This window comes from Dermacentor andersoni, chromosome 1, assembly GCF_023375885.2.
Source record: "Dermacentor andersoni chromosome 1, qqDerAnde1_hic_scaffold, whole genome shotgun sequence".
Classification (NCBI taxonomy): Eukaryota; Metazoa; Arthropoda; class Arachnida; order Ixodida; family Ixodidae; genus Dermacentor; species Dermacentor andersoni.
Genome location: NC_092814.1, coordinates 232,589,198 through 232,615,515, shown reverse-complemented (window position 1 = coordinate 232,615,515; position 26,318 = coordinate 232,589,198). Strand labels below are relative to the sequence as shown.

The 26,318-nt window shown below is 43.4% G+C and overlaps 1 protein-coding gene across 1 annotated transcript in view; it reads left to right on the top strand.

Annotated features, from left to right (window-relative positions):
• The first annotated feature begins 10,981 nt into the window (after window positions 1-10,981).
• The window catches only part of Cds (CDP-diacylglycerol synthase), a 28,005-nt gene continuing 12,668 nt past the window's right edge, over window positions 10,982-26,318 (top strand). The window contains exons 1-7 of the mRNA XM_050196722.2: window positions 10,982-11,262; window positions 11,732-11,865; window positions 11,994-12,090; window positions 13,170-13,346; window positions 21,962-22,081; window positions 22,170-22,252; window positions 24,947-25,103. Coding sequence (XP_050052679.1) covers window positions 11,212-11,262; window positions 11,732-11,865; window positions 11,994-12,090; window positions 13,170-13,346; window positions 21,962-22,081; window positions 22,170-22,252; window positions 24,947-25,103 — 819 coding nt within the window. The 5' untranslated portion in view covers window positions 10,982-11,211. The remainder of the gene's footprint in view (window positions 11,263-11,731; window positions 11,866-11,993; window positions 12,091-13,169; window positions 13,347-21,961; window positions 22,082-22,169; window positions 22,253-24,946; window positions 25,104-26,318) is intronic.

The window sequence follows — 26,318 nt, the reverse complement described above, 5'->3', positions numbered from 1 at the left end:
GGCATGCAATGAGATAGGAGACACTGAACACCTTATTTGGTCGCGCCCGAAATTCAAAGATGAAAGGGACGCTCTCCTGGAAAATCTGCAAGAAAAGGACCTTCCGCATGCGTGCCTGCAGCACCTTGCGTTCTCCGAAGGAACAGTTACAGCCAACAAAGAAACTTCACGACATGTGGTGAAACACCGCAGTGACATTATAAGAGCCGCTGGGGCGGAGCAATTGCCGGCCTTGATCGCCAGGCTAAACTCACCTGTTGTCAAAACTCACCACCACCAACACTATAAAATTTTAAGAGGTAGAGACAACTTAAAAGAAACGTCAAGAGATGTGGGTAACAGAACTCTGGTAATGACACTTTAGAGGGGGGGAGGGGCAGGGTTAGGCTTCGGCCTCGCCTGGGGCACCCTCCCCCTCCCCCCCCCCCCTCCCCTCTAGTCATCTCTTATAGGGTGTACGAAAAGTAATTGTGCATGTGGAAATTGTGGTCTTAAAATTTGAATTTTTTGCTTACATCAGCGCAGTGATCACTACAGGAGATGCTGAAAATGCCCACCACCGGCTTGAGGACACGTCTGCACACGACGTTGCATATTGTTAAACAGTCGGTAGGGGCCGGGTTGCTGAAGTTGTGGGTGCAATGTGCTGGGTAATGGCGTGACTGTAGCTCCTCATGCAGTGTGTAACAATTGTTCTTGTGCACCGCCCTTTGGGTGCACCCCACAGACGCTATCAGATCTACAGGTCTCGCGCTAAGCGCTATCATATCGCACGTGAAACTGCGATGTCATTCAGAATTATCATCATATTTCTTTATTTTTTCACTGCGCAGTTACTTTTCGGACACCCATTACATGAGCAAACGGCGTCAATGTGTTAACCAAATTCTGGTAGATAATTGACGACACCTAAATACGCAGACGGCCCGTCACAGGTATTCAGGAGAAAAATTGAAAAATAAGTTAAATTTTGCACCTGTGATAGTTTATCCCGGGATCAAGTCTTGGAACTCTCGATTTGCAGTGACTAGCCCACCGACTTAATTGAGCTGCAGATTGCGCTCGTAGGAACATGTGTAATGCTGCTTTTGAATCGTGGCGAGCCTTTATGGAAGGAAAAAGAAGTAGCCTGACGAAGAAGAGGAAAAACGGTGGATGTTAACAATGAAGTTATCTCATGGTAACAATAAAATTCAAACAGCGCTAGACGACAGGACCGGAAAGAGAAGACAAACACGGCGCTGAAAGAGAAGACAAACACGGCGCGTCTTCTCTTTTTGATCTTGTCGTCTAGCGCTGTTTGAAATTTATTGTTACCATGGAACACCAACTGAACACCAACTCGCCCAATCCGCTGCCCTTCTGAAGTTATCTGATTTGGTAGAAGGAAAAAAAGAAGGAAGGACTGAGGAAGCTCGGCGCCGAGGACACCCGTACAAAAGAGGACCCGTGCAACATAAGTCATATATAGCTATAGTCGTGTTGCAGCTCGAGATCTGTCCCATGCACCCGCAAAGTAGCTTGCTGATTGTTCCTTTGTCTCACTGCCTCATTTTTCTTCTCATATGCAAGAGCACAGGCCCCATGAAGCATTCCTTGTACTTCACCGTTCCGAGTAGTGTTCTCCTCTGCATGGGCATCTTCGCACTGACACGATGATGAATAAACTTTATTGGTCTGAGCAAGCAAAGTCTTCGCCCGAGGTGGGCGGCCTCCTCATTCCAGGAGGCCGCGGACCCGCCGTGGTTGCTTAGTGGCCATGGTGTTGGGCTGCTGAGCACGAGGTCGCGGGATCGAATCCCGGCCACGGCGGCCGCGTTTCGATGGGGGCGAAATGCGAAAACACCCGTGTACTTAGATTTAAGTGCACGTTAAAGAACCCCAGGTGGTCCAAATTTCCGGAGCTCCCCATAATTTACAGCGTGCCTCATAATCAGACCGTGGTATTGGCGCATAAAACCCCATACTTTTGTTCTTTCTTTGTTTTTTGGAGGCCGCGAGCCCTGGCCGCCTGTGTTTTCCCTGTAGCTTAGTGTTCGCTGCCAATTTATTCTCTTTTCGCTTCCTCCAGTCGCACTAAACCAGTTCCTGCACGCTGCGCGCACCAGCTGGCGGTGATGCCTGCTTCGCTATAACGTATGAAAGGCACGCTCATGAAAGGCACCATTGTTCTCTGAATATATTGCTTCATTAAAAATCCCCGTGCAACGGCTTTCGTATTGATTACCAGTCCGAGGTATGTGAAGGCGCCCGTATAAAACGAGTGGCTTGTCGCAGCTTCAACCAATACGCTCTTTTGCCTCGTTAATAAAGACCACGTTTTCTCAGTCATACAGTGTACTATAGTATATTCCCATCTTCGTTAAGCGTTAGGCTCTGCATCGCTTTTCTGTGGAAATTTAGACCATTTGTCTTTTCAACGGGCATAGCGGAGACGGGCTGAATTCGTCGCCCATCTCATGCTCGATTTCATTTTCAAATGGTCTACATTGTTCTTTGTTCTCAAAAAAATGACAGACTTAACTTGAAATAATTTTATAGATTCTTTTCTTTGATTTAAATTTTTACCATTACTGCCTCATCGAACACTATGATATACGGTACACCATCGACCGTTTTCTTTCTTTGTTTCTTTCTAAGCTTCCCTCTTTCTTTCTTAAGGCAGGAATACATTATATTCCTTTAAATTTCTTTCTCCCCTCTACACAGACGTTCGCAGTAAGGTGGAGACGGGAAGTGATCAACCCAGGTCCCAGGGCACTGATGAATACAGGTCATCTTGTCAAAAGATTGCCTCCAGCGTCAGGCTCAGTGGTACATCCTCAGTGGTCACCCACTGTTGATCAATTCATGCATCCACGAGTTTCACAGACATTGGTTAGATCCACCTTAGTCTAATCACTGAAGAAACGGTAACGGTCCTCATATAATGCGCGAATTTGATTCAGTGTTTAACGTGCAAATTTTCTTATCGTGCTATATACAGACGCAAAAGTATGTTTCAGAAGGTGGCTGCGCTTTTTAGTAAAATGATGAACGAAGCTAGTTGGTGCATGTTCATGATTTCACTGAATGTTCATGAATGTTCACTGAGAAGATTAAAGAGTTCGTAATTTCCGCTTCGTCTTTAGTATACTCGTGGTCTTTCATTCTTTCTGTGGCAAAGCTCGGTGCAACACGATCAAATACAGTTATTCCTCAGTTCGATTTAGTCTACCCAACAGCCGGTAGCCCAGTACAAGAGGCCGGAAGCCAATAAATCCATCTATACCCAACACATGCTTCTCTAACAGCGTTACCCGCTCTGCGTGGTCATCGTGTGAGCTGCCAGTACGTGACTGGCGTGTACGCGACACGATGTGTATGCGACATGCCTAGATGACACAAGGTAACTTTGACGCTGGACGGGATGTGATATGTGAGTCACAAATCGAAACATACACCGATCTTCAAAGCCTGGCTCTTTTGACACTAATAAGGAGACGTATAGGCATCATTATTTCGGTCGATATAGCTGTTTTTACGTCTCACTACGACCAGGCTATGAGGTGTGTAAACTTTAATAGAGGGCTTTAAATAATTTCGATCTCCCCGGAGTTTCTCAACCGGCACCGAAATCCTTATAGTACACGGGCTTTTTCGCACTCCATCACCAGCGCAATGAATGCTGCCACGGACGAGCGATCGATTCCAATGATTCACCACTGAGGCGAGTGGTCATCACAGGTCGGTACGCTAATGTACGTGCCTGTAAAACTTAAAGCATTAAACTTTCAGCTCCAGTGCGGTATAACCGAGTAAGCTGATCACGAAGACGTTTCCAGGTTGGATATTTACAGCCTCTCATTCGGCAATATAAACTCACAAGTAATATTAGTCAAAGGGAAATCTGCAGGCGTTTAAAGAAAAGGTGGGAGGGCATGGAGCCGGGACGGACGGAGACCGTTGGCAGTTTTTACGGCATTGTATACCTTAGGAAGAATCCTCAAGGTAAGAGCTAAGATGGCCTTCTCTATATTGCAGCTTCTGGCTGCAGCGCTCGCACCTTGCACGGAGCGAGGAGGGCGCGCGTGCGTTCATCTAAATTGCAATCAGGTGGTCTCCGTCCGGCGTACAAGCGCCGCAACAATAAGGCTTTTTCCTCTCTCGAAAGGGAGGAGGGGGTCAGGTGACAGAAACAATGCGTGAAACACTACGGTCGTTTTCCTATGTCCGTGACACGGGGTGCCAGGAGGAAACATTAAGAGGAAGCTTTAGCTCGGGCCCAACTACGACGCGGCCTATTCAAATACATGTAAGAAGCAGAAATGCATTTCTGAGATAACCCCTGGACCGATTTTACTGAAATGTCTTGCATTCGAGAGAGAAACTTAAATTCTAGTGACTGTTGCAGGCGGAATATCTTTTAGGTCCTGAATTCTGTTAAAACAATTTTCTAAAATTCGGAAGTTCGAAAAAAATAGAAGCCCGAAGTTTACAAATTAATATCTCTGCATCAAGAACAAATATTGCGGTTCTGTAAACGGCATCCATTAGATCCTTCAAAGCGGACAATTACGATATGTCAATTAATACCTTATGTGAATTTGTTCTATTGTGTACAAGGGTTCTGCAAAAGCTGTATTTCCATATTGCTGATTTTTTTTTTTTTTTTAGATTCATGTGCAACATATCAATTTTGTGCGATTTACATGTACTATTAGATGCAATTCACAGAATTGTGATATCATTTTTAATTGCTGAGTTACAAAGTTGTAAACTTGATAGGGATACGCTTCCCTTCCAAGGGAAGGGAAGCGTAGCAGGGGGCGGTAGAAATTTAGGTGGGCGGATGAGATTAAGAAGTTTGCAGGGACGACTTGGCCACAATTAATACATGACCGGGGTAGTTGGAGAAGCATGGGAGTGGCCTCTGCCCTGCAGTGGGCGTAACGAGGCTGATGATGATGATGATGATGATGATGATGAAACTTGATAGTTTCATTTTCTGAAAATTTGGATTTTTGCCAATTTTTAATAAGGACATCGACGACCTAAATCGAAAATTCGAAACCAGCAGTCACCAGATCTTCAGTTTTCCTTTTAAATGCAACAGACCTCGTCAAATTTGGTGGAGTGGTTGCTGATAAAAACGAATTCTGCTTTTACACGTATTTATATAGAACAGAAAGAAAGCGTCGCAGTTGAAGAAAAATTTGTCCTGGTCCAGAAATCAAACCCGGGACCAATGCGCCTTTCCAGAGCTGTCGCTCCACCACCTAACCAGAAGGCTAGTAAAGAAGCCTAATCTACAATGACAGCCTCAGCGCAGTTAGGCAGCTCAAGCAAGTAACAAGAACGCTGCGTATTTTTGAGCAGATTGACAAACTTGACAAGTCTTCACGTGTGAGCATACTATCCACTGCATGAGTTTAGGCACTTGGTCATGACCACAACAATGACACTACGGACCGCAGTGCTCACTCTTTCTCGCCGCCTGTAACACCCCTTCTGTCCTCATTGCCCAAAAATCTATCTTCCGGCGGGACACGCGTGCCCCTGCTCCCTTTCCCGCAATCTTTCTCGGGTGGAAGTCCCTCTCCGGAGTCTTCGGGCCGAAGCGGCCATCACTTGTACCTGGGGTCAATCAATAAACAGTGGCGTCACTCGACCTACAATACATTATGGTATCAGTTTGACATGTCACATTTGGACAGGCCGCCATTGGAATATGAACCTGGCAACGTTTAACGCTAGAACGTCATCTAGTGAGGCGAGTCTAGCAGTGCTATTGGAGGAATTAGAGGGCAGTAAATGGGATATAATAGGGCTCAGTGAAGTTAGGAGGCCAAAAGAAGCATATACAGTGCTAAAAAGCGGGCACGTCCTGTGCTACCGGGGCTTAGCAGAGAGACGAGAACTAGGAGTCGGATTCCTGATTAATAAGAACATAGCTGGTAATATACAGGAATTCTATAGCATTAACGAGAGGATGGCATGTCTTGTTGTGAAACTTAATAAGAGGTACAAAATGAAGGTTATACAGGTCTACGCCCCTACATCCAGTCATGATGACCAGGAAGTCAAAAGCTTCTATGAAGACGTGGAATCAGCGATGTGTAAAGTCAAAACAAAATACACTATACTGATGGCAGTGGGGGAATATGGCATAGGCACTAGGAATAGCAGGGGAGAGTTATTAGTAGAGTTTGCAGAACAGAATAATATACGGATAATGAATACCTTCTTCCGCAAGCGGGATAGCCGAAAGTGGACGTGGAGGAGCCCGAATGGTGAGACTAGAAATGAAATCGACTTCATACTCTGCGCGAACCCTGGCATCATACAAGATGTAGACGTGCTCGGCAAGGTGCGCTGCAGTGACCATAGGATGGTAAGAACTCGAATTAGCCTAGACCTGAGGAGGGAACGGAAGAAACTGGTACATAAGAAGCCGATAAATGAGTTAGCGGTAAGAGGGAAAATAGAGGAATTCCGGATCAAGCTACAGAACAGGTATTCGGCTTTAACCCAGGAAGAGGACCATAGTGTTGAAGCAATTAACGACAATCTTATGGGCATCATTAAGGAGTGCGCAATAGAAGTCGGTGGTAACGCCGTTAAACAGGAAACCAGTAAGCTATCGCAGGAGACGAAAGATCTGATCAAGAAACGCCAATGTATGAAAGCCTCTAACCCTACAGCTAGAATAGAACTGGCAGAACAATCTAAGTTAATCAACAAGCGTAAGACAGCGGACATAAGGAACTATGATATGGATAGAATTGAACAGGCTCTCAGGAACGGAGGAAGCCTAAAAGCAGCAAAGAAGAAACTAGGAATAGGCAAGAATCAGATGTGTGCGTTAAGAGACAAAGCCGGCAATATCGTTACTAATATGGATGAGATAGTTCAAGTGGCTGAAGAGTTTTATAGAGATTTATACAGTACCAGTAACACCCACGACGATAAGGTGAGAGAGAATAGTCTAGAGGAACTTGAAATCCCACAAGTAACACCGGAAGAGGTAAAGAACGCCTTGGGAGCTATGCAAAGGGGGAAGGCAGCTGGAGAGGATCAGGTAACAGCAGATTTGTTGAAGGATGGTGGGAACACTGTCCTAGAAAGATTGGCCGCCCTATATACACAATGCCTCATGACCTCGAACGTACCGGAATCTTGGAAGAACGCTAACATAATCCTAATCCATAAGAAAGGGGACGCCAAAGACTTGAAAAATTATAGACCGATCAGCTTACTGTCCGTTGCCTACAAAGTATTTACTAAGGTAATCGCAAATAGAATCAGGAATACCTTAGACTTCTGTCAACCAAAGGACCAGGCAGGATTCCGTAAAGGCTACTTAACAATAGACCATATTCACACTATCAATCAGGTGATAGAGAAATGTGCGGAATATAACCAACCCTTATATATAGCCTTCATTGATTACGAAAAAGCATTTGATTCAGTCGAAACCTCAGCAGTCATGAAGGCACTACGGAATCATGGTGTAGATGAGCCATATGTAAAGATACTGGAATATATCTATAGCGGTTCCACAGCCACCGTAATCCTCCACAAAGAAAGCAACAAAATCCCAATAAAGAAAGGCGTCAGACAGGGAGATTCGATATCTCCAATGCTATTCACAGCATGTTTACAGGAGGTATTCAGAGACCTTGAGTGGGAAGAATTGGGGATAAAAGTTGATGGAGAATACCTTAGCAACTTGCGATTCGCTGATGATATTGCCTTGCTTAGTAACTCAGGAGACCAATTGCAATGCATGCTCACTGACCTGGAGAGGCAAAACAGAAGGGTGGGTCTGAAAATTAATCTACAGAAAACTAAAGTAATGTTTAACAGTCTCGGAAGAGAACAGCAGTTTACGATATGTAGCGAGGCACTGGAAGTGGTAAGGGAATACATCTACTTAGGGCAGGTAGTGACCACGGATCCGGATCATGAGACTGAAATAACCAGAAGAATAAGAATGGGCTGGGGTGCGTTTGGCAGGCATTCTCAGATCATGAACAGCAGGTTGCCACTATCCCTCAAGAGGAAAGTGTATAACAGCTCTGTCTTACCAGTACTCACCTACGGGGCAGAAACCTGGAGGCTTACGAAAAGGGTTCTGCTGAAATTGAGGACGACGCAACGAGCTATGGAAAGAAGAATGATAGGTGTAACGTTAAGGGATAAGAAAAGAGCAGATTGGGTGAGGGAACAAACGCGGGTAAATGACATCTTAGTTGAAATCAAGAAAAAGAAATGGGCATGGGCCGGACATGTAATGAGGAGGGAAGATAACCGATGGTCATTAAGGGTTACGGACTGGATTCCAAGGGAAGGGAAGCGTAGTAGGGGGCGGCAGAAAGTTAGGTGGGCGGATGACATTAAGACGTTTGCAGGGACAACATGGCCACAATTAGTACATGACCGGGGTAGTTGGAGAAGTATGGGAGAGGCCTTTGCCCTGCAGTGGGCGTAACTAGGCTGATGATGATGATGATGATGATGATGATGATGATGACGACGACGATGATTTTGTTAGCGTTCTGAAAATTGTGCCGCTAGACACTGCACTGCACAGTTAGCAGATAAAATATTCTACATAAAATCTATGTTTCCACAGATGCTATTGTTTGTCATAAGCAGCCCAGCGGAGTGTTCTTAAAATTATCACATAAATAGAGTAACTCGTGCGCGTCGCTTCTCATATTACGCTGCTCACGCCACGTCTCACGCCACGTATATACAAGTGCCTGAAAGCTTTCACCATGCACGCTGTTCCATCAGCACTTCTCTGCTTCAGTCCATTATCTCCAGGCGCAGACGTTTACCGCATTCGGCTACAAACCGCGGAGAAAACAAAGGCTCGAGTGATGACAGCACAGCCGCCGCTCAGCTAGCTGCGCCCTGCAGGCACACATATGCACACGAGAACGAGAGAAAACTGAAAGGCCAAGACATCGGAAGGATGACTATTCATGTAAAGGTTGAAAAAGATCCAGATGCGGTATCCTTACGTGACCTTGATAAGATATCCGAAATTAGGTGTCGTGCGGATGTCTAGAATGTTTTCATCGGGAAGGTACGTCTCTTAAGCTAATCACGCAGTTAAATTGACCACAAACCAGCAGAAGTTAATATTTAGGTGCGAAGGTTCATGCGATAAACATGCACTCACACAGCCCGCACATTACGGATTGTATTTACATTACGATATGTTTGGCAACGCCAGAAGAAGTGAAGAAAGCCTTAGGAGCTATGCAAAGGGGGAAGGCAGCTGGGGAGGATCAGGTAACAGCAGATTTGTTGAAGGATGGTGGTCAGATTGTTCTAGAGAAACTGGCCACCCTGTATACGCAATGCCTCATAACCTCGAGCGTACCGGAATCTTGGAAGAACGCTAACATAATCCTAATCCATAAGAAAGGGGACGCCAAAGACTTGAAAAATTATAGACCGATCAGCTTACTGTCCGTTGCCTACAAAGTATTTACTAAGGTAATCGCAAATAGAATCAGGAACACCTTAGACTTCTGTCAACCAAAGGACCAGGCAGGATTCCGTAAAGGCTACTCAACAATAGACCATATTCACACTATCAATCAAGTGATAGAGAAATGTGCAGAATATAACCAACCCTTATATATAGCTTTCATTGATTACGAGAAAGCGTTTGATTCAGTCGAAACCTCAGCAGTCATGGAGGCATTACGGAATCAGGGTGTAGATGAGCCATATGTAAAAATACTGGAGGATATCTATAGCGGCTCCACAGCCACCGTAGTCCTCCACAAAGAAAGCAACAAAATCCCTATAAAGAAAGGCGTCAGACAGGGAGATACGATATCTCCAATGCTATTCACAGCATGTTTACAAGAGGTATTCAGAGGCCTGGAGTGGGAAGAATTGGGGATAAAAGTTGATGGAGAATACCTTAGCAACTTGCGATTCGCTGATGATATTGCCTTGCTTAGTAACTCAGGAGACCAATTGCAATGCATGCTCACTGACCTAGAGAGACAAAGCAGAAGGGTGGGTCTGAAAATTAATCTGCAGAAAACTAAAGTACTGTTTAACAGTCTCGGAAGAGAACAGCAGTTTACGATAGGTAGCGAAACACTGGAAGTGGTAAGGGAATACATCTACTTAGGGCAGGTAGTGACCACGGATCCGGATCATGAGACTGAAATAACCAGAAGAATAAGAATGGGTTGGGGTGCGTTTGGCAGGCATTCTCAAATCATGAACAGTAGGTTGCCACTATCCCTCAAAAGGAAAGTGTACAACAGCTGTGTGTTACCAGTACTCACATATGGGGCAGAAACCTGGAGGCTTACGAAAAGGGTTCTGCTGAAATTGAGAACGACGCAACGAGCTATGGAAAGAAGAATGATGGGTGTAACCTTAAGGGATAAGAAAAGAGCAGATTGGGTGAGGCAACAAACGCGGGTAAACGACATCCTAGTTGAAATCAAGAAAAAGAAATGGGCATGGGCCGGACATGTAATGAGGAGGGAAGATAACCGATGGTCACTAAGAGCTACGGACTGGATTCCAAGAGAAGGGAAGCGTAGCAGGGGGCGGCAGAAAGTTAGGTGGGCAGATGACATTAAGACGTTTGCAGGGACAACATGGCCACAATTAGTACATGACCGGGGCAGTTGGAGAAGTATGGGAGAGGCCTTTGCCCTGCAGTGGGCGTAACTAGGCTGATGATGATGATGATGTTTGGCAGCGGTAGGAAGTTCGCGTTAAATTATTCAGTCAGCATGGGGTACAGACATCCTTTTAAAAAGCTTCACTATAGTACTCTTCTCGAAAAACTGAGCGAGACGTTTGCCTTTGCGCGATGTTGTATTCCTTAGCAACTTTTAAAGTTTCAATAGCGCGCGCTTCCTGAAGGCCGAAAGTAGCGAAAGTGACGCAGGCCCGCAGGCGCCGCCAGAAGGCTACGCTAGCGACATTCGCCGGAACTACGTTTTCTCCACAGCCTCAGCCAGCCTGCCTCAGCTGCTCGAGTGCTGGGCATGCGTGCTGGCGCCCTAGCTTTGGAATCGTTGCGGTAAAACGGATCGATGCAAACAAACAGCGAGCTGCGGTGCTGGTTCCGAGCGCTCGTTCTTTGCTTCGCAGGGGCCAGGGAAGTTTAATAATTAGGAATAAGACGCCATATAGCAACAGGCTACATAGAAACAAGTGCCGCGTACGCAGCCAACCATGTCCGAGCTTCGGAAAAGAGCCACGGATTCCGAGCAGAAAGAATCGAAGGTAAGCGTTGTTTCCTTTCCGTGTTCAGGCTCCCCGGGCGCGATGCTCCAGCCATAGAGAGCTCTGTCGTAGAAATCGCCTTATCCGTTGTGTGCCGAATTCGCAATTCAGGTTCTCTCCTTAAATTTGTACCTTCGCCATTTCCTTGAGCTAACTGGCTCTTTTCCTTGAATGATCAGCGCTTTCTTTTTCAATGTTCGTAAAAATCGTCCTGCACCAAGATTTTGACTGCTTATGATCGCCGCCGCACGATGTTTGTTTTGGGTTTTTCTGGCTAGTTTTAGACTGCGCATGCGGTGAACAGGCGACGCTCAGTGCAAGCTATTTGCCGAAGAGGTGAGCTTGTGGCCATCCCTCAGTGATTATAGCGCGCGCGCTCGGGATCTTGCGATGCTCGGGCGAAGTTCATTGAATCTGCAAGCTGACGTTGCAGTCTGAGAGTGATTTCTCTTGATGCCTCCCACGTTAGGAGCATGCAGTCGACTCTGATGACGAAAAGCTACCAGAGGAAAGCCAAGTAGACAACCTGACGAAAGACCTGCCTCAGGCGACTGACGAAACCACAGCTGTTTTGGACAATTACTTGAGCGGTCTGTCGAGAAGGTTCGTGCATTTAAAGTGCCTTCTTTTACCTTCCTAGCTCGATGAACAGATGCGCTGATTCCTGAATGGTACGATGCCGTTGATATTTGTTTACCTGTGTGCTTTGACTGTTTGTTTTGGTGCGCTAGATGGAGGAACTGGGTCGTCAGAGGAATCTTCACGCTGCTCATGATGTCATTTTTTGCATTCGTCATTTGGATGGGACCTTTGGCTCTAATGATTCTAGTAAGGCTACATTTTGCACTCTTTTTTACTGTTATTTTGTACAAAGCAAGCTATACTGTAAAAGGTTAAACGTGCCAGGTGAAAACAACTGACCGAATGCCTAGCTTGTACAGCTTTGTTTTATTTTTAATTTTGGGTAGCTTGAACTGTTTGCAAATGGCAATTGGACTGTAATCCAGTTGGATATTTTAACGTGGTACATCTGTTGACATTTACTAGGTGAATCAGCACTGTTTTCTATTATTTGTAATTCGTGAACACTGCAAAGTAAGATCGCCTCATTTGTTAACATGGTTAAATGGCTTATTACCTCATATAAATTGTTAATTGATAGTTCTCGGTTTCCAGGAATTGACGTGTGCTGTGCTATGTTGCTATTGATGCGGTTTATGCAGTGCCGCCCTTACTTAAGCATTATAGTCTGCATTGCCACAATGTACTTGTAGGCCTTTAGTGTTCTTTGATGTAGTTATAGTGAACTTAAATGCAGACTTTTCGAAAGCGCTAGTTTGATTTAAAATTTGTTGCCATCACTCTAGCTATTTCGTGTGAGAAATGTCTAGAGCTTTGGCAAGAGCTGTGCAGTTAAATAGAGAACCTTGCTTTTGTGACTTAGCTGTAATTTGGTGTGTTGTTGCCAGGTGGGGTTGTTTAAGATATGGCTTAAATTGTAAGCACCCAAACTTTGAAATGCTTTGCTGTGAAGCACCATTAAAATAGAGAAGTCATTTCTTATATATTGAATGTGCTGAGTATCTGTAGACACTTGTGTTCGCAGAAAACAGTTTTTCATGCATCACCCGTTTTATGCAACGGTTCAAGAGGTAGCATTTTGCTTGGCAAAATCAATTCAACTTTTGTAACAAATTCAAGAGCTTAACATCTCATATGTTACTTATAAAATTGTCCGATGGCCAGAGCACTGTTGGCACTGTTGTGAGTGGTTGTCATTAGCATACGCAATTGCGTGCTCTGTTTCTGCACCTGTTTCTGGTTTGCTGCCTGTTTCTAGTACAATTAGCTCACGACTGATTGAATGTGAGGGACTACTCAAGTGACAGTGCCCGCATTTTTCACAGACCCTAGCAATCCAAGTGAAGTGCTTCCAGGAGATTATTGCCATTGGCTATGCTGTCTACCGAGTGCACGGGCTTCCGTGGTTTCGCTCGCTGTCCTGGTACTTCCTCCTGACAACAAACTACTTCCTATATGGAGAAAGTCTCGTGGATTACTTTGGTGTTCTTATCAGTCGAACGGTATGTTATTGCTAATTATGGCCTCTTCATTGTATTTAATATTTCTGTGACCGGTTGTGTGAGAAGATTAAAAGAAATTGAGCTTAAATCTATGATATGCTAGAGAAACTTGAGTACAGTAGCATTATAGTTAAAGTTAGACTACATTGGTGGGAGCAAGTCATTCATAGCAGGATATAAAATGAAGTTCCTGGTCTTACTAATTGATCTGCGTTATCAGGGTCAATGATCTGAAGGCATTATTTATCATGCTTTCAAAAAATTGACTCAACTGAGATATGCAATAGATCTCACTCGGGGAACTAGCTACGTATGCTACCATAAAAGAGAGTTAACATTCCTTTCCTACTTCATCTGGAAACTAGTTCAAAATGTGTTGGCAACTGTAGGGCCAGTTGATTGCTATAAAATGCAAGCCTAAACCCATTTATGGCTCTGCATAAAAGAAAGCAGAGACAGCTGAGATCAGGTCAAAACTCCCTTCACTGATGCAGTGTATGTAACACATATGTATTTAACATTTATATAATGTAATTAGACTGCATACATATGGACTGCAAACGGCAATACCAGCAATGATGGTAGTTTGTTGCATATTATTGCTGTTCTTTGTGCCATTTTTCTGTAGTTGGTAGTTTGAAAAAAACTGTTCGTTCAAAGGCATACTGAGAATTGTGACTGTACAAAGCAAAGGTATTAATGCACCAGCAGTGAGCTCAGCCTTCATTGACTGTATCTTTGTAGTAGAGAGAGAAAAAGAAAGAAAAAATGTTATTGAAAGAAAAATGGAAAAGGCGGGTTCTACATGATTGCTGGTGGGCCACCTAAATTAAATTGATTGTCTTGCTCTTTAACAGGTGTTGCAGCAAGCTGTCCTAGATGGCCTTTTCATGGGCACTGGCCCCTTGTGGCAGAATCCACTCTTTGATAGTACCTATAGTGAGCTCCACAGCCTAGTAATGCAGGTGTATCAGAGTGTGGATAGTCCCGGACTCATCCATAACATGTGGTGCACTGTAACTGGCTCACTTGCATCACAAGAACAACAGGACAGGTCCAGTGACTTGTTGATGTATCGGGCTCTGAAGGCGAGCATTCGGTGGTATCCTGCATAACAACTGCATCAAGAGGAAAACACTGAGTATGTCACAGTTATCTTTGCAGTAGACATTGGCAGACTATAGTGTGCACAAATGACAGCATTAAGACCTGCTTATGGGTTACAGGATGCTCAAAGGCTTGTCTGGTGTATGCACTAGTTTAATCTAATCAAATTGCCATATGCATGCTAATTACAGAGTTACTGTACTCATATCAGATGCAAAACAAAAGCAATATAACCACCACACCTAGTGCACTAAACACACGTTTATTGCAAGGAATTAGACAGATTTTGAAAGTGCATGTTGTCATTTGTTGGCTTGTGCCCACCAGCCATATTTCTATAACCAGCTGGCACCTAAAACAGTGGTAATTGTTCCAGAAAATATATTCTCAAGAGAAATTTATATGTGCTTAAAGGATGATATTAGTAGCTACTTTAAAGTATGGATGAGGTTCTTTAGCATTATGTGCTAAAGTAGCTTTGTAAGTCAGCCTGCCCATTTGCAAAATTATTGTGCATGTGTACAATCACAGCAGGTGAGCATTTATTTTTATTTCATTCAGGAGCCTTTGCTAGTTGGGCATTATTGTAGGGGGGTCTAAACAATAACAAGAATGAAAACATGGGAACAACAGGCACAGTTGTCACTTGCACATTGAACTAAAGCATACAGCTTGCAAGGATGAGAACAACATATTTACGGGAATGTTCACAGCACTCGCATCCAACTGATTCCACTTGGGAATTGTAAAAGGAAAAAACAAATGCGTAGGTACATCTGTACGACATTTTATTTCTCGAACCGCTTCATCATGACCATATGTGCAATATATAGTATGGGCTCGTCATGTAGAAGCTTTTAGTAATACCAGTTGCATCATTAAAAAAGAAATACAAAAATTTTAATTGCAGAAGTGTTCATCATTGCTCAAAAGCTTTCCAACCTAGTTAATCTTAATGCTAGTTGTACTAGAAATAATTTTGTAATTACAAGTGACAAAGTGTGCTGCACAGTTTGGTATGCATTCAAGCTTATATTATAGATAAGCGCTTGGCCATGAGAACCCCGTACTGTATAGGCATGTTCAAAGATTGGTTGCATATTGGAGATACACAGAACTTCTTTAAGGCTTTTTGGGGCAGATTTGGAATTACATTTAATGAAATTTAACACACTGTTGGCTTTACCAATTACATAGCCTATATGTTTCTTCCTAGATAAGTCGGAAAAGAAATAGGCACCAAGGTATTTAAGATATCTTATGGGATAAGTGGGGTACCAGACAGGCTACAACAAGAATAGAAGAGTTTGTGTTTCCTGGTAGAACTAATAAAACAAGACTTACTTACATTCCGATACATTTTTCATATTTTGCACCACAAAACCACATTGTCAAGATCGCGTTGTAAGACATCAACATCATTCGTTCCATGTATAGATCTATATATTACACCATCATCTGCGTACAGCCTGACATTTGAAGTTAACGGTTTGACCAAATCATTAATACACGGCAAAAAAATTGCGGTCCTAACATTAAACCCTGTGGCACCCTGGAAGTTGCATCAACATTTGAAGAACCATTCATGACAACAGACTGGTATAAGACAGGTAACTACTCTGCCAACCAAGAATAGAAGCAAGAAAGCCTAAAAATGACACTTTATGCACTAAAAGAGCATGTGAAACAGTATCAAATGCCTTTTGAAAATCTAGGAATATGGAATCAGCTTGAAGCCCCCTATCATATAAACTTAAGACATTATGAGAAAATTCACACATTTGTGTACCACATGCTAAACCGAACCTAAAACCATGTTGTACTGAAGAAACTATTGAATTCCAAATGTTTTATAATACTGTGCTATAAATTACATGCACAAGGGTTTCACAGCAGAAACTTGTCAAATAAATTGGTCTGTAATTAGTTGGAGTATTTTTCTTGCTGGACTTTAGTATTGGCACAACATTAGCAAAATTCCACACAGTTAGGAATTCCTGATCTTCTAGAGAGTTAGAAAACAAAATAGCAAGAAAGGGTGTCAAGGCTCTTGCATCTCTTCAATATGTGATAAGAAATGGTGTCAGGCCCTGGAGCTGAGTTTGAATTAAGATATCAAAGAGCACACATATAATTTGCAGAGATAACAATGCCAGCCATAGATTAAAAAATGTGGTGACTCAGATGGCATTTCACCTTGAAATTCTCCAGAAAATACAGATTGAAAATATTGATAGATTGAAAAGCACATTGAAGCCAAGCATGGTGTCGTCATGGCAAAGGAGGGATTCTACCTTGTTTGGGGAGTTATTGATACTGCCATATCCCTTTCACCAACTCTATACTGGAACAAAGCTTGGTGACAGAAGGAAAAAAATGCAGAAATGGTTTAGTGGTGGAGGAACATTGAAGAGTTTATAGTATCCTATATCCATTTTGATATAATCAGCATGCAGAATGATCATTTTTAAGTTTTACTGAATTTTTAAAAATTGCCTTGAGCAGATAGCATAATTCTTGTCCTTGAGCTGTATTATTCAAAGAAGCGGGCATTATTAGCATGAGAAATTAAAACGTATCTTCAACTAATTAATGAAAACTTTATAATTAATTTCCTAATTAATTAATTTCTGGCACATATTGCAATATACTAATTGTAGCCGGTGAGCTTGCGAGACTCGTCCACTTGAAATGAATTTCCAGGATTACACCAGTTTCGAGATATTATTTCCAGTGTGGGACAAAATACATGGGCATTCCAGTTACTTTCGTGCCTCAATGCATAAAGGAGTATTTAGTTTAAAAAAAATAGAACAGTGCATTTTTACGGTGAGTCTGATGGCAAATATCTCCAAACTGGTGTCATTTTGGAAATTCATTCCAACCCGCCGTGGTTGCTCAGTGGCTATGGTGTTGGGCTGCTGAGCACGAGGTCGCGGGATCGAATCCCGGCCACGGCGGCCGCATTATTTCGATGGGGGCGAAATGCGAAAAACACCCGTGTACTTAGATTTAGGTGCACGTTAAAGAACCCCAGGTAGTCAAAATTTCCGGAGTCCCCCACTACGGCGTGCCTCATAATCAGAAAGTGGTTTTGGCACGTTAAACCCCATAATTTAAAAAATTCATTCCAAGTAAATGCACTTTGCAAACTCAGCAGCTATGATTCGTGATTTGCAATATGTGCCATAAAGTAATTAAGAAGTTAATTGGTGGATTTTTAAAAGTTTACTGAATATGTGTTTTGATTTCTCATGCAAGTAATGTCTGCCTCTCTGAATAATCCAGCTCAAAGACTAGAATTGTGTTATCTGCAACAGGCAGTTTTTAAAAATTCTGTAAAAATTGAAAATCATCACCCTGTATTTTGCATCAGTGGCATTTATACAAGTGAAATTTGAGGCAGAGCACAAATGACTGTATTTGAGTTCATGGTAATGGTATCACCATATCCTGCACAAGTGCATCAAAAGGTGGACACAGAGGATGTCGCCATTATATTGATGGACATGTATATTTAAGCGATGATTATGTCTCAAGATTTGGAAATTATCCCAACAGACATTAAAGAACAAAATTCTTCCATATTAAAGACATCTTAGACTACTAAAAGTAGGTTCAGCACCTTGTCCACTTATAAATTTTTTGCTTAATTAGTGTAATATTTACAAAATTACTAGAGGCCTGTAAATCATGACTTTCATGAATCATCATGAATTTGAAAATTATGATAGTCTGGAGGTATTTCTTAGGGGATTTCTTAGGTTGCAGCGGTGGCGTAGAGGTAGAACACCCGCCTCGCGTGCAAGAGGTCCGTGGTTCGAATCCCGGTGCCGCGCAATTTTCCACCGGATTAAAAAAAAAAAAAAAAAATCCGCGTGTTGATAAAATTGCATAAACAGGCCTGGAGTGTGGCCTGATGCCGGTGACCAGAACCGGTAACACACTCCCTCACCAGAGCAGGATTGGCCACCCTGGTGCAGTACTTGGCCACAACCTCCTATATGAATACAACAATCGAACCCCGGCCCTCAGTCCCCAGCAGCCGCGAAGCAACTGACCACGGCGGCGGTCAGATCTGTGACGCTGCAGAGGGTGCTAAGAATCCCTGGCTCCGGACAGGCCGCCATTGGAATATGAACCTGGCAACGTTTAACGCAAGAACATTATCTAGTGAGGCGAGTCTAGCAGTGCTATTGGAAGAATTAGAGGGCAGTAAATGGGATATAATAGGGCTCAGTGAAGTTAGGAGGCCAAAAGAAGCATATACAGTGTTAAGGAGCGGGCACGTCCTGTGCTACCGGGGCTTAGCGGAGAGACGAGAACTAGGAGTCGGATTCCTGATTAATAAGAATATAGCTGGTAACATACAGGAATTCTATAGCATTAACGAGAGGGTGGCATGTCTTGTTGTGAAACTTAATAAGAGGTACAAAATGAAGGTTGTACAGGTCTACGCCCCTACATCCAGTCATGATGACCAGGAAGTCGAAAGCTTCTACGAAGACGTGGAATCGGCGATGGGTAGAGTGAAAACAAAATACACTATACTGATGGGCGACTTCAATGCCAAGGTAGGCAAGAAGCATGCTGGAGACAAGGCAGTGGGGGAATATGGCATAGGCACTAGGAATAGCAGGGGAGAGGTATTAGTAGAGTTTGCAGAACAGAATAATATGAGGATAATGAATACCTTCTTCCGCAAGCGGAATAATCGAAAGTGGACATGGAGGAGCCCGAACGGCGAGACTAGAAATGAAATAGATTTCATACTCTGCGCTAACCCTGGCATCATACAAGATGTGGACGTGCTCGGTAAGGTGTGCTGCAGTGACCACAGGATGGTAAGAACTCGAATTAGCCTAGACCTGAGGAGGGAACGGAGGAAACTGGTACATAAGAAGCCGATCAATGAGTTAGCGCTAAGAGGGAAAATAGAGGAATTCCAGATCAAGCTACAGAACAGGTATTCGGCTTTAAGTCACGAAGAGGATCTTAGTGTTGAAGCAATGAACGACAATCTTGTGGGCATCATTAAGGAGTGTGCAATAGAAGTCGGTGGTAACTCCGTTAGACAGGATACCAGTAAGCTATCGCAGGAGACGAAAGATCTGATCAAGAAACGCCAATGTATGAAAGCCTCTAACCCTACAGCTAGAATAGAACTGGCAGAACTTTCGAAGTTAATCAACAAGCGTAAGACAGCTGACATAAGGAAGTATAACATGGATAGAATTGAACAAGCTCTCAGGAACGGAGGAAGCCTAAAAGCAGTGAAGAAGAAACTAGGAATTGGCAAGAATCAGATGTATGCGCTAAGAGACAAAGCCGGCAATATCATTACTAATATGGATGAGATAGTTCAAGTGGCTGAAGAGTTCTATAGAGATTTATACAGTACGAGTGGCACCCACGATGATAATGGAAGAGAGAATAATCTAGAGGAATTCGATATCCCAGAAGTAACGCCGGAAGAAGTAAAGAAAGCCTTGGGAGCTATACAAAGGGGGAAGGCAGCTGGGGAGGATCAGGTAACAGCAGATTTTCTGAAGGATGGTGGGCAGATTGTTCTAGAAAAACTGGCCAGCCTCTATACGCAATGCCTCAAGACCTCGAGCGTACCGGAATCTTGGAAGAACGCTAACATAATCCTAATCCATAAGAAAGGCGACGCCAAAGACTTGAAAAATTATAGACCGATCAGCTTACTGTCCGTTGCCTACAAAGTATTTACTAAGGTAATTGCAAATAGAATCCGGAACACCTTAGACTTCCGTCAACCAAAGGACCAGGCAGGATTCCGTAAAGGCTACTCAACAATAGATCATATTCACACTATCAATCAGGTGATAGAGAAATGTGCGGAATATAACCAACCATTATATATAGCTTTCATTGATTACGAGAAAGCGTTTGATTCAGTCGAAACCTCAGCAGTCATGGAGGCATTGCGGAATCGGGGTGTAGACGAGCCGTATGTAAAAATACTGAAAGATATCTATAGCGGCTCCACAGCCACTGTACTCCTCCATAAAGAAAGCAACAAAATCCCAATAAAGAAAGGCGTCAGGCAGGGAGATACGATCTCTCCAATGCTATTCACAGCGTGTTTACAGGAGGTATTCAGAGACCTGGATTGGGAAGAATTGGGGATAAGAGTAAATGGAGAATACCTTAGTAACTTGCGCTTCGCTGATGATATTGCCTTGCTTAGTAACTCAGGGGACCAACTGCAATGCATGCTCACTGATCTGGAGAGGCAGAGCAGAAGGGTGGGACTAAAAATGAATCTGCAGAAAACTAAAGTAATGTTTAACAGTCTCGGAAGGGAACAGCAGTTTACGATAGGTAGCGAGGCACTGGAAGTGGTAAGAGAATACATCTACTTAGGACAGGTAGTGACTGCTGATCCAGATCATGAGAGTGAAATAATCAGAAGAATAAGAATGGGCTGGGGTGCGTTTGGCAGGAATTCGCAGATCATGAACAGCAGGTTGCCATTATCCCTCAAGAGAAAAGTGTATAACAGCTGTGTCTTACCAGTACTCACGTACGGGGCAGAAACCTGGAGGCTTACGAAAAGGGTTCTACTTAAATTGAGGACGACGCAACGAGCTATGGAAAGAAAAATGATAGGTGTAACCTTAAGGGATAAGAAAAGAGCAGATTGGGTGAGGGAACAAACGCGCGTTAATGACATCTTAGTTGAAATCAAGAAAAAGAAATGGGCATGGGCAGGACATGTAATGAGGAGGGAAGATAACCGATGGTCATTAAGGGTTACGGACTGGATTCCGAGGGAAGGGAAGCGTAGCAGGGGGCGACAGAAAGTTAGGTGGGCAGATGAGATTAGGAAGTTTGGAGGGTCAACATGGCCACAATTAGTACATGACCGGGGTAGTTGGAGAAGTATGGGAGAGGCCTTTGCCCTGCAGTGGGCGTAATCAGGCTGATGATGATGATGATGAAGATACTGTCATTATTATCAGATGTTTGTCGCTTTTAACATGCACAATGATATCAAAAAGCACATTGTGATGTTTTTTTATTGTTTTTGATATAGTCATTTGCAGCCCTGACACTTTCATGCACCAATATTGAAAAAAAGTTACCTTATCTGCCATGCCAAGCTATGTGATATCATAATGTGATTATCTTGTAGTTGCAAAGTTATGTGAAATATGTTTCCTAGGATGCTTAGCTTATCGCTTTTCATTTTTGTGGTCAATGTGCTTTTACTCTTAGTTGTCAAGGAATTTTTGTTTCATGCATAACTTTGTGTTTTGCATTAATTTATGGCCACGGGGTGCCAGAAGTGCTTGTTTGGTCTGGGTGCAGAGATGGGGTGCAATGGTTATTTGCTTGCTACTGCACTGTCTGACCAGAAGCTCGGTAAAGGCAGTCTCACAGACTGAAGGGATATGAATCACCCCTCACCGCACACACTCACACTACTGTCTCTTGTTCTTGGCACTTTTTGAAGTTTTATGTGTTTTTGCTTTCATTAGGACTCACTGAAGCCTCTTGTCCGCTGCCACCGCTTCATTTCATTTTGCCTGTACTTGCTGGGCTTCATCTGGTTTGTGCTGAGCCTTGTAAAGAAATATTACATGCGCCAGTTCTCTTTGGTAAGTATGTCGAAGAAGCTTTTGAAGTTTGTGAAATATGTGCAAGTGCATTGACTTGAACTGCTTATCTTCCTTTTTCTCTCTGAAGTTTGCCTGGACACATGTGACATTAGTCATCATCGTGACCCAATCGTACTTTCTCATTCAAAACATGTTTGAAGGTTTGATCTGGTGAGTGAGAATTATTTCATCTCATATGTGAAGTATTGTTGCAAGTGTTGTAAACAGCCATTAGCAGTGCCACTTAGTTATTCACTAACCTGCTGTGTGAAATTTCAGCATGAAAGTAATAGAAGTGCTTGAGGCTGAAGTTTCTCTTTGTCTATGCAGTGCACAGAAATGAGTGCACCCATGAGCCACTTGCTGCTTCTCATACTTTTATTCTGTTGCACTTGCAAGTAATGAAAAAGGACACTAAAGACAATTTACTTATTACCTCTGAAAATTTGAATGCGGAGTTCGTACATCACATTTTGAATGCAGAGTTTGCACATAATATTTTGTGGTTTTTACACTCATTAAAATGCATATTTCTCGAAAACGGGCAATAACAATCAATTTGTGCTTTGTGTGCTCCTGATGTGAATAAATACCACTCATGAGTGAGGCACGTGTGGTATTTATTACCATGCTAATGGAGCTGCATGATGCTTGCACAGTTTTGACCATGGCCAGGCCACGTTCATGACAAGCCATATCTTCCGTGTCCTTACAATGGTTTCACAATGCTGTTAAGCTTGCATGGACAGTGGTGCTAGATTTCCTTCTAGATAATATTTGGAAAACTTGAGTCTCGAAATGTAAGTGGATGAGGAGACACATTGTGCAAAGCAAGGCTCACAATTTTGTGGGGCCTCTTGAAGGCAAGATGTTGCTGTACAGCGCTCAACGATTGAAACGTGTTACTCGGGCAGCATGGCGGCCGGCGCTTTTTGTGCCACCGGTGATCGCTGGGTGACCACTGAGGAGGCCAAATGCAGTTACGATGCATCAAAAAGATTCCTGCTTTCATGTGACACAAAAATACATCATCTCAGTGTCACCAGCGCCCACCGGTGGCACAAGAAAGTACGGGCCGCCACGTTGTCCGAGTATTGCGTTACAATCGCTGAGCACTGTACATTTGTCACATAGCTCCTTCATTGACCAAAGGCGCTCCTGAGTATAAACAAGTAATGACTATCCTAGCATATACAGATACAGACTGCTGTGCACATCCTTCCAAACTACAGCTCATTTTATGGTTTCAAATTCATCCCCCACTAAATTGATTCATGGCACCAACCAGTATCCAGATGGTACGAGTAAGTATACAGCGATGGAGTTACCGTATATGTATACACATGTGTAAAGGCTACACCCCTAAACTTGGATCTAAATATTTAAGAAGAAAAAAAATATTTCAAAAATTATCCCCTCATGCTTGTGCTTCACAGTCTTTTGCAAGTGTGCCCCTCATCGGCCACAGCTGTGTGGCACACGGTGTATGATCTCCTCATGTTATTGCTGCAGTGTATAGAGGTATATCAGGCTTCTCTTTGGTATATTTGTTGCTTTTACGCATTATAATTTGTTAGAGAGGCACTCGTCAACTAACTGTTGATGTAATAACTGAATTCATATCCAGGCACTCCACAGCTTGTCTTGTTGCACTTTCCCTCAGTGCGTATGCATTTGTGCAATGTGTACGATCACTGCGCGCTAGCCTAAAACATCGACATTTGCACACAGACTTTCTGAGCTTTGTACATGCTTACGTTGGTGCCTAAAGCATACACAGGCACTATGAAACGTGACATTCACATTTTGCGTGAGAACCCCAGTAGCTTTTTTCATTGTGCAAACTTGCATGTGGCACGACATCCGAGCCTGCATATGAATATGACTGGCTTCACCTTTGAACAGCATGCTTCCAGTGAACTAGACTCCAGCTGCTTAGCACTGCAGTTTGTGCTACCGATGATAAGTAACTGAACCTAAAACAAAGGCATCCAAAGGTTGTCGCATGTATGTTCCGCAAAGCAGATATGCATTTATGCACTTTTTACTCATCTGGACTGCACCCAAGAAATTCATATCCATAATTGAAGGCCTCATTGAAAGTTTTGATTATACACTGAAACTTTGAAACCTTTCTGCCTTTCTTATCAAAGCCTAAGATCCACATGACGTTCAGGTCTCTACTCCCTCCTTCTGGCTTGTGTGCCCTCCCCCCACACTTTCTCTTTCTTGTTGCACAGCACATTTCTGGTGACAGTTTTTGCACACTCTGCATTTCATGGATATTCTCAAGTTGTTTGTGTTGCTGCTGGCTATTTGTGCACTGCAGGCAGGATGCTTGAACTTGAGATGAGAGACGAGCCAATGTTTTTACTGGTGGGGAGACTGGCTTTTCTGAGAAGGAGAGTGTGCCCTGACTTGTGTTAATATTGTACGCACAGTACCCCCAATAAATTTGGAGAGCTGTTGACTCTGCTCATGCATGTGTCTTTTGGGAGGGACAATCGCATAGATGATCACATGTGAGGGAGCACCATGCCCTACGTTTAGACTAGTGGCAGCGCAGTGGCTGCAGGTTCATGCAAGAGCTTGTAAGCAAATTGCACGTACTGATTGTGTTGGCCATATTCAAAAGGCTCTGAGACTTGGCGTAGCCCTTTAATGGATCTCAGGACCAGATTATTGCTTCTGCTGCAGTGTGGGAAAAGTGCTCTGGTTCCTTTACATCTTTGTCTCTGTGGGGCACTATATTGAACTACACAGTTGTTGCTCAACTGCTTCACTGTGGAAATATTTTTCTTTAATGCAGCATTTAGGCTGCTATGTTGTGCCAATCAGCTTCTGGTCTGTGTGCACCTTTTGCAGGTTCATAGCTCCAGTGTCTATGATTGTCTGCAATGATGTCATGGCCTACATGTTTGGCTTTTTCTTTGGCCGGACACCATTGATCAAGCTGTCGCCAAAAAAGACCTGGGAGGGCTTTGTTGGTGGAGGCATTGCAACTGTCATCTTTGGTGCTGCTGTAAGTTTCTATTGCTGTAGATAGACAAGCAAAGTGAAGGATACGTTAACTGCTTTGTTCAACCCCAGGAACACCTTCACACCTGCACTTGAGAGAGGTTACACAGAACTGCATAGTAATATTGAAAAGTGGGGTGGGCAATGTGCAAGAACACAACACAAAGAAGAGCAGCATTTGTGTCGTCTCCTCTCCTTTGTGCACTGTCCCCCTTTTCAAGATGATGGTACACCAACTAGTCCAATTATCGACATTATTGAACTGCATGTGTAATTTCATCAAGGCCAGGTGAGGTGTTGTGACTAAGTTGTAGAAGAGCAACACAAAGTTCAGCTAGTGTGAATTGATTCATTTGTCTCGATCCGGGTTGGCAACTGGTGGAGAAAGTGGGGAAGGGTTGAAGTCTTGATAGAAGGTACCCTTTACTTCCCAGAGAAGCTCAGCAGTGATGCAGCCACGTTAGAGCTGGTATCTTTGGAGTGCACAGGGGTGCAGCAGCTGCACCAAGAGTGTGAAATTTGTTGAAATTTCGCCACGCTGCACCAAAATGCCCTGACTAGCTGCAAAAGTTTTTAGCTGGACTAGATTTAGCAGAAAGTAAGATCTGTGTTGGCAACCTGCAGTTTTGCCATCATCATTCGTGTGTCAAATGTTGCCGATCCAATCTCTACTCATGGAGACACATCAACGGTAAGGCACTGACAGAGTATACTAGTAGTGTGGGTGTGCTTGGTATTGGGCACCCAGAGTGTTGCTTTTGCAATGCTGCTTGCTGGTTGCAATGCACCTTTTAAAGCGAATAGCTTTATTTGGGGTTTGCAGCTGTTTTCATGGCAGGTTGGTAGTACGATGGTGGTTGAACTTGGAGGAGGGAAGGCGAGGAAACATGCAGAGTAGAAAGGTGCAGCAAAGAGATGGGGGACTGTCGCTTGCTCGTTTGTTCAGCCTATTCGCTTACATTGACAATCATCGTCGATGGTTTCTGCATAATTTCTTCTCTGTTAAACTGCCCCAAATTCGGAATTTTGTGCTCCAAAATGGAATTTTCTTTCTTCATAGGCTGCTCCAAAATTTGATATTTCTGCTTCAAAACTAAGGTTTTTCTGCCCCAAAAATTGCTCCCAATCCTATTTCAGCTGTTGCACCCCTAAATGTGTGATAGGGTTTGGATTGAACCATGTGCAATTGAAATAGTTTGTAGAGCCATGGTAAATGAGA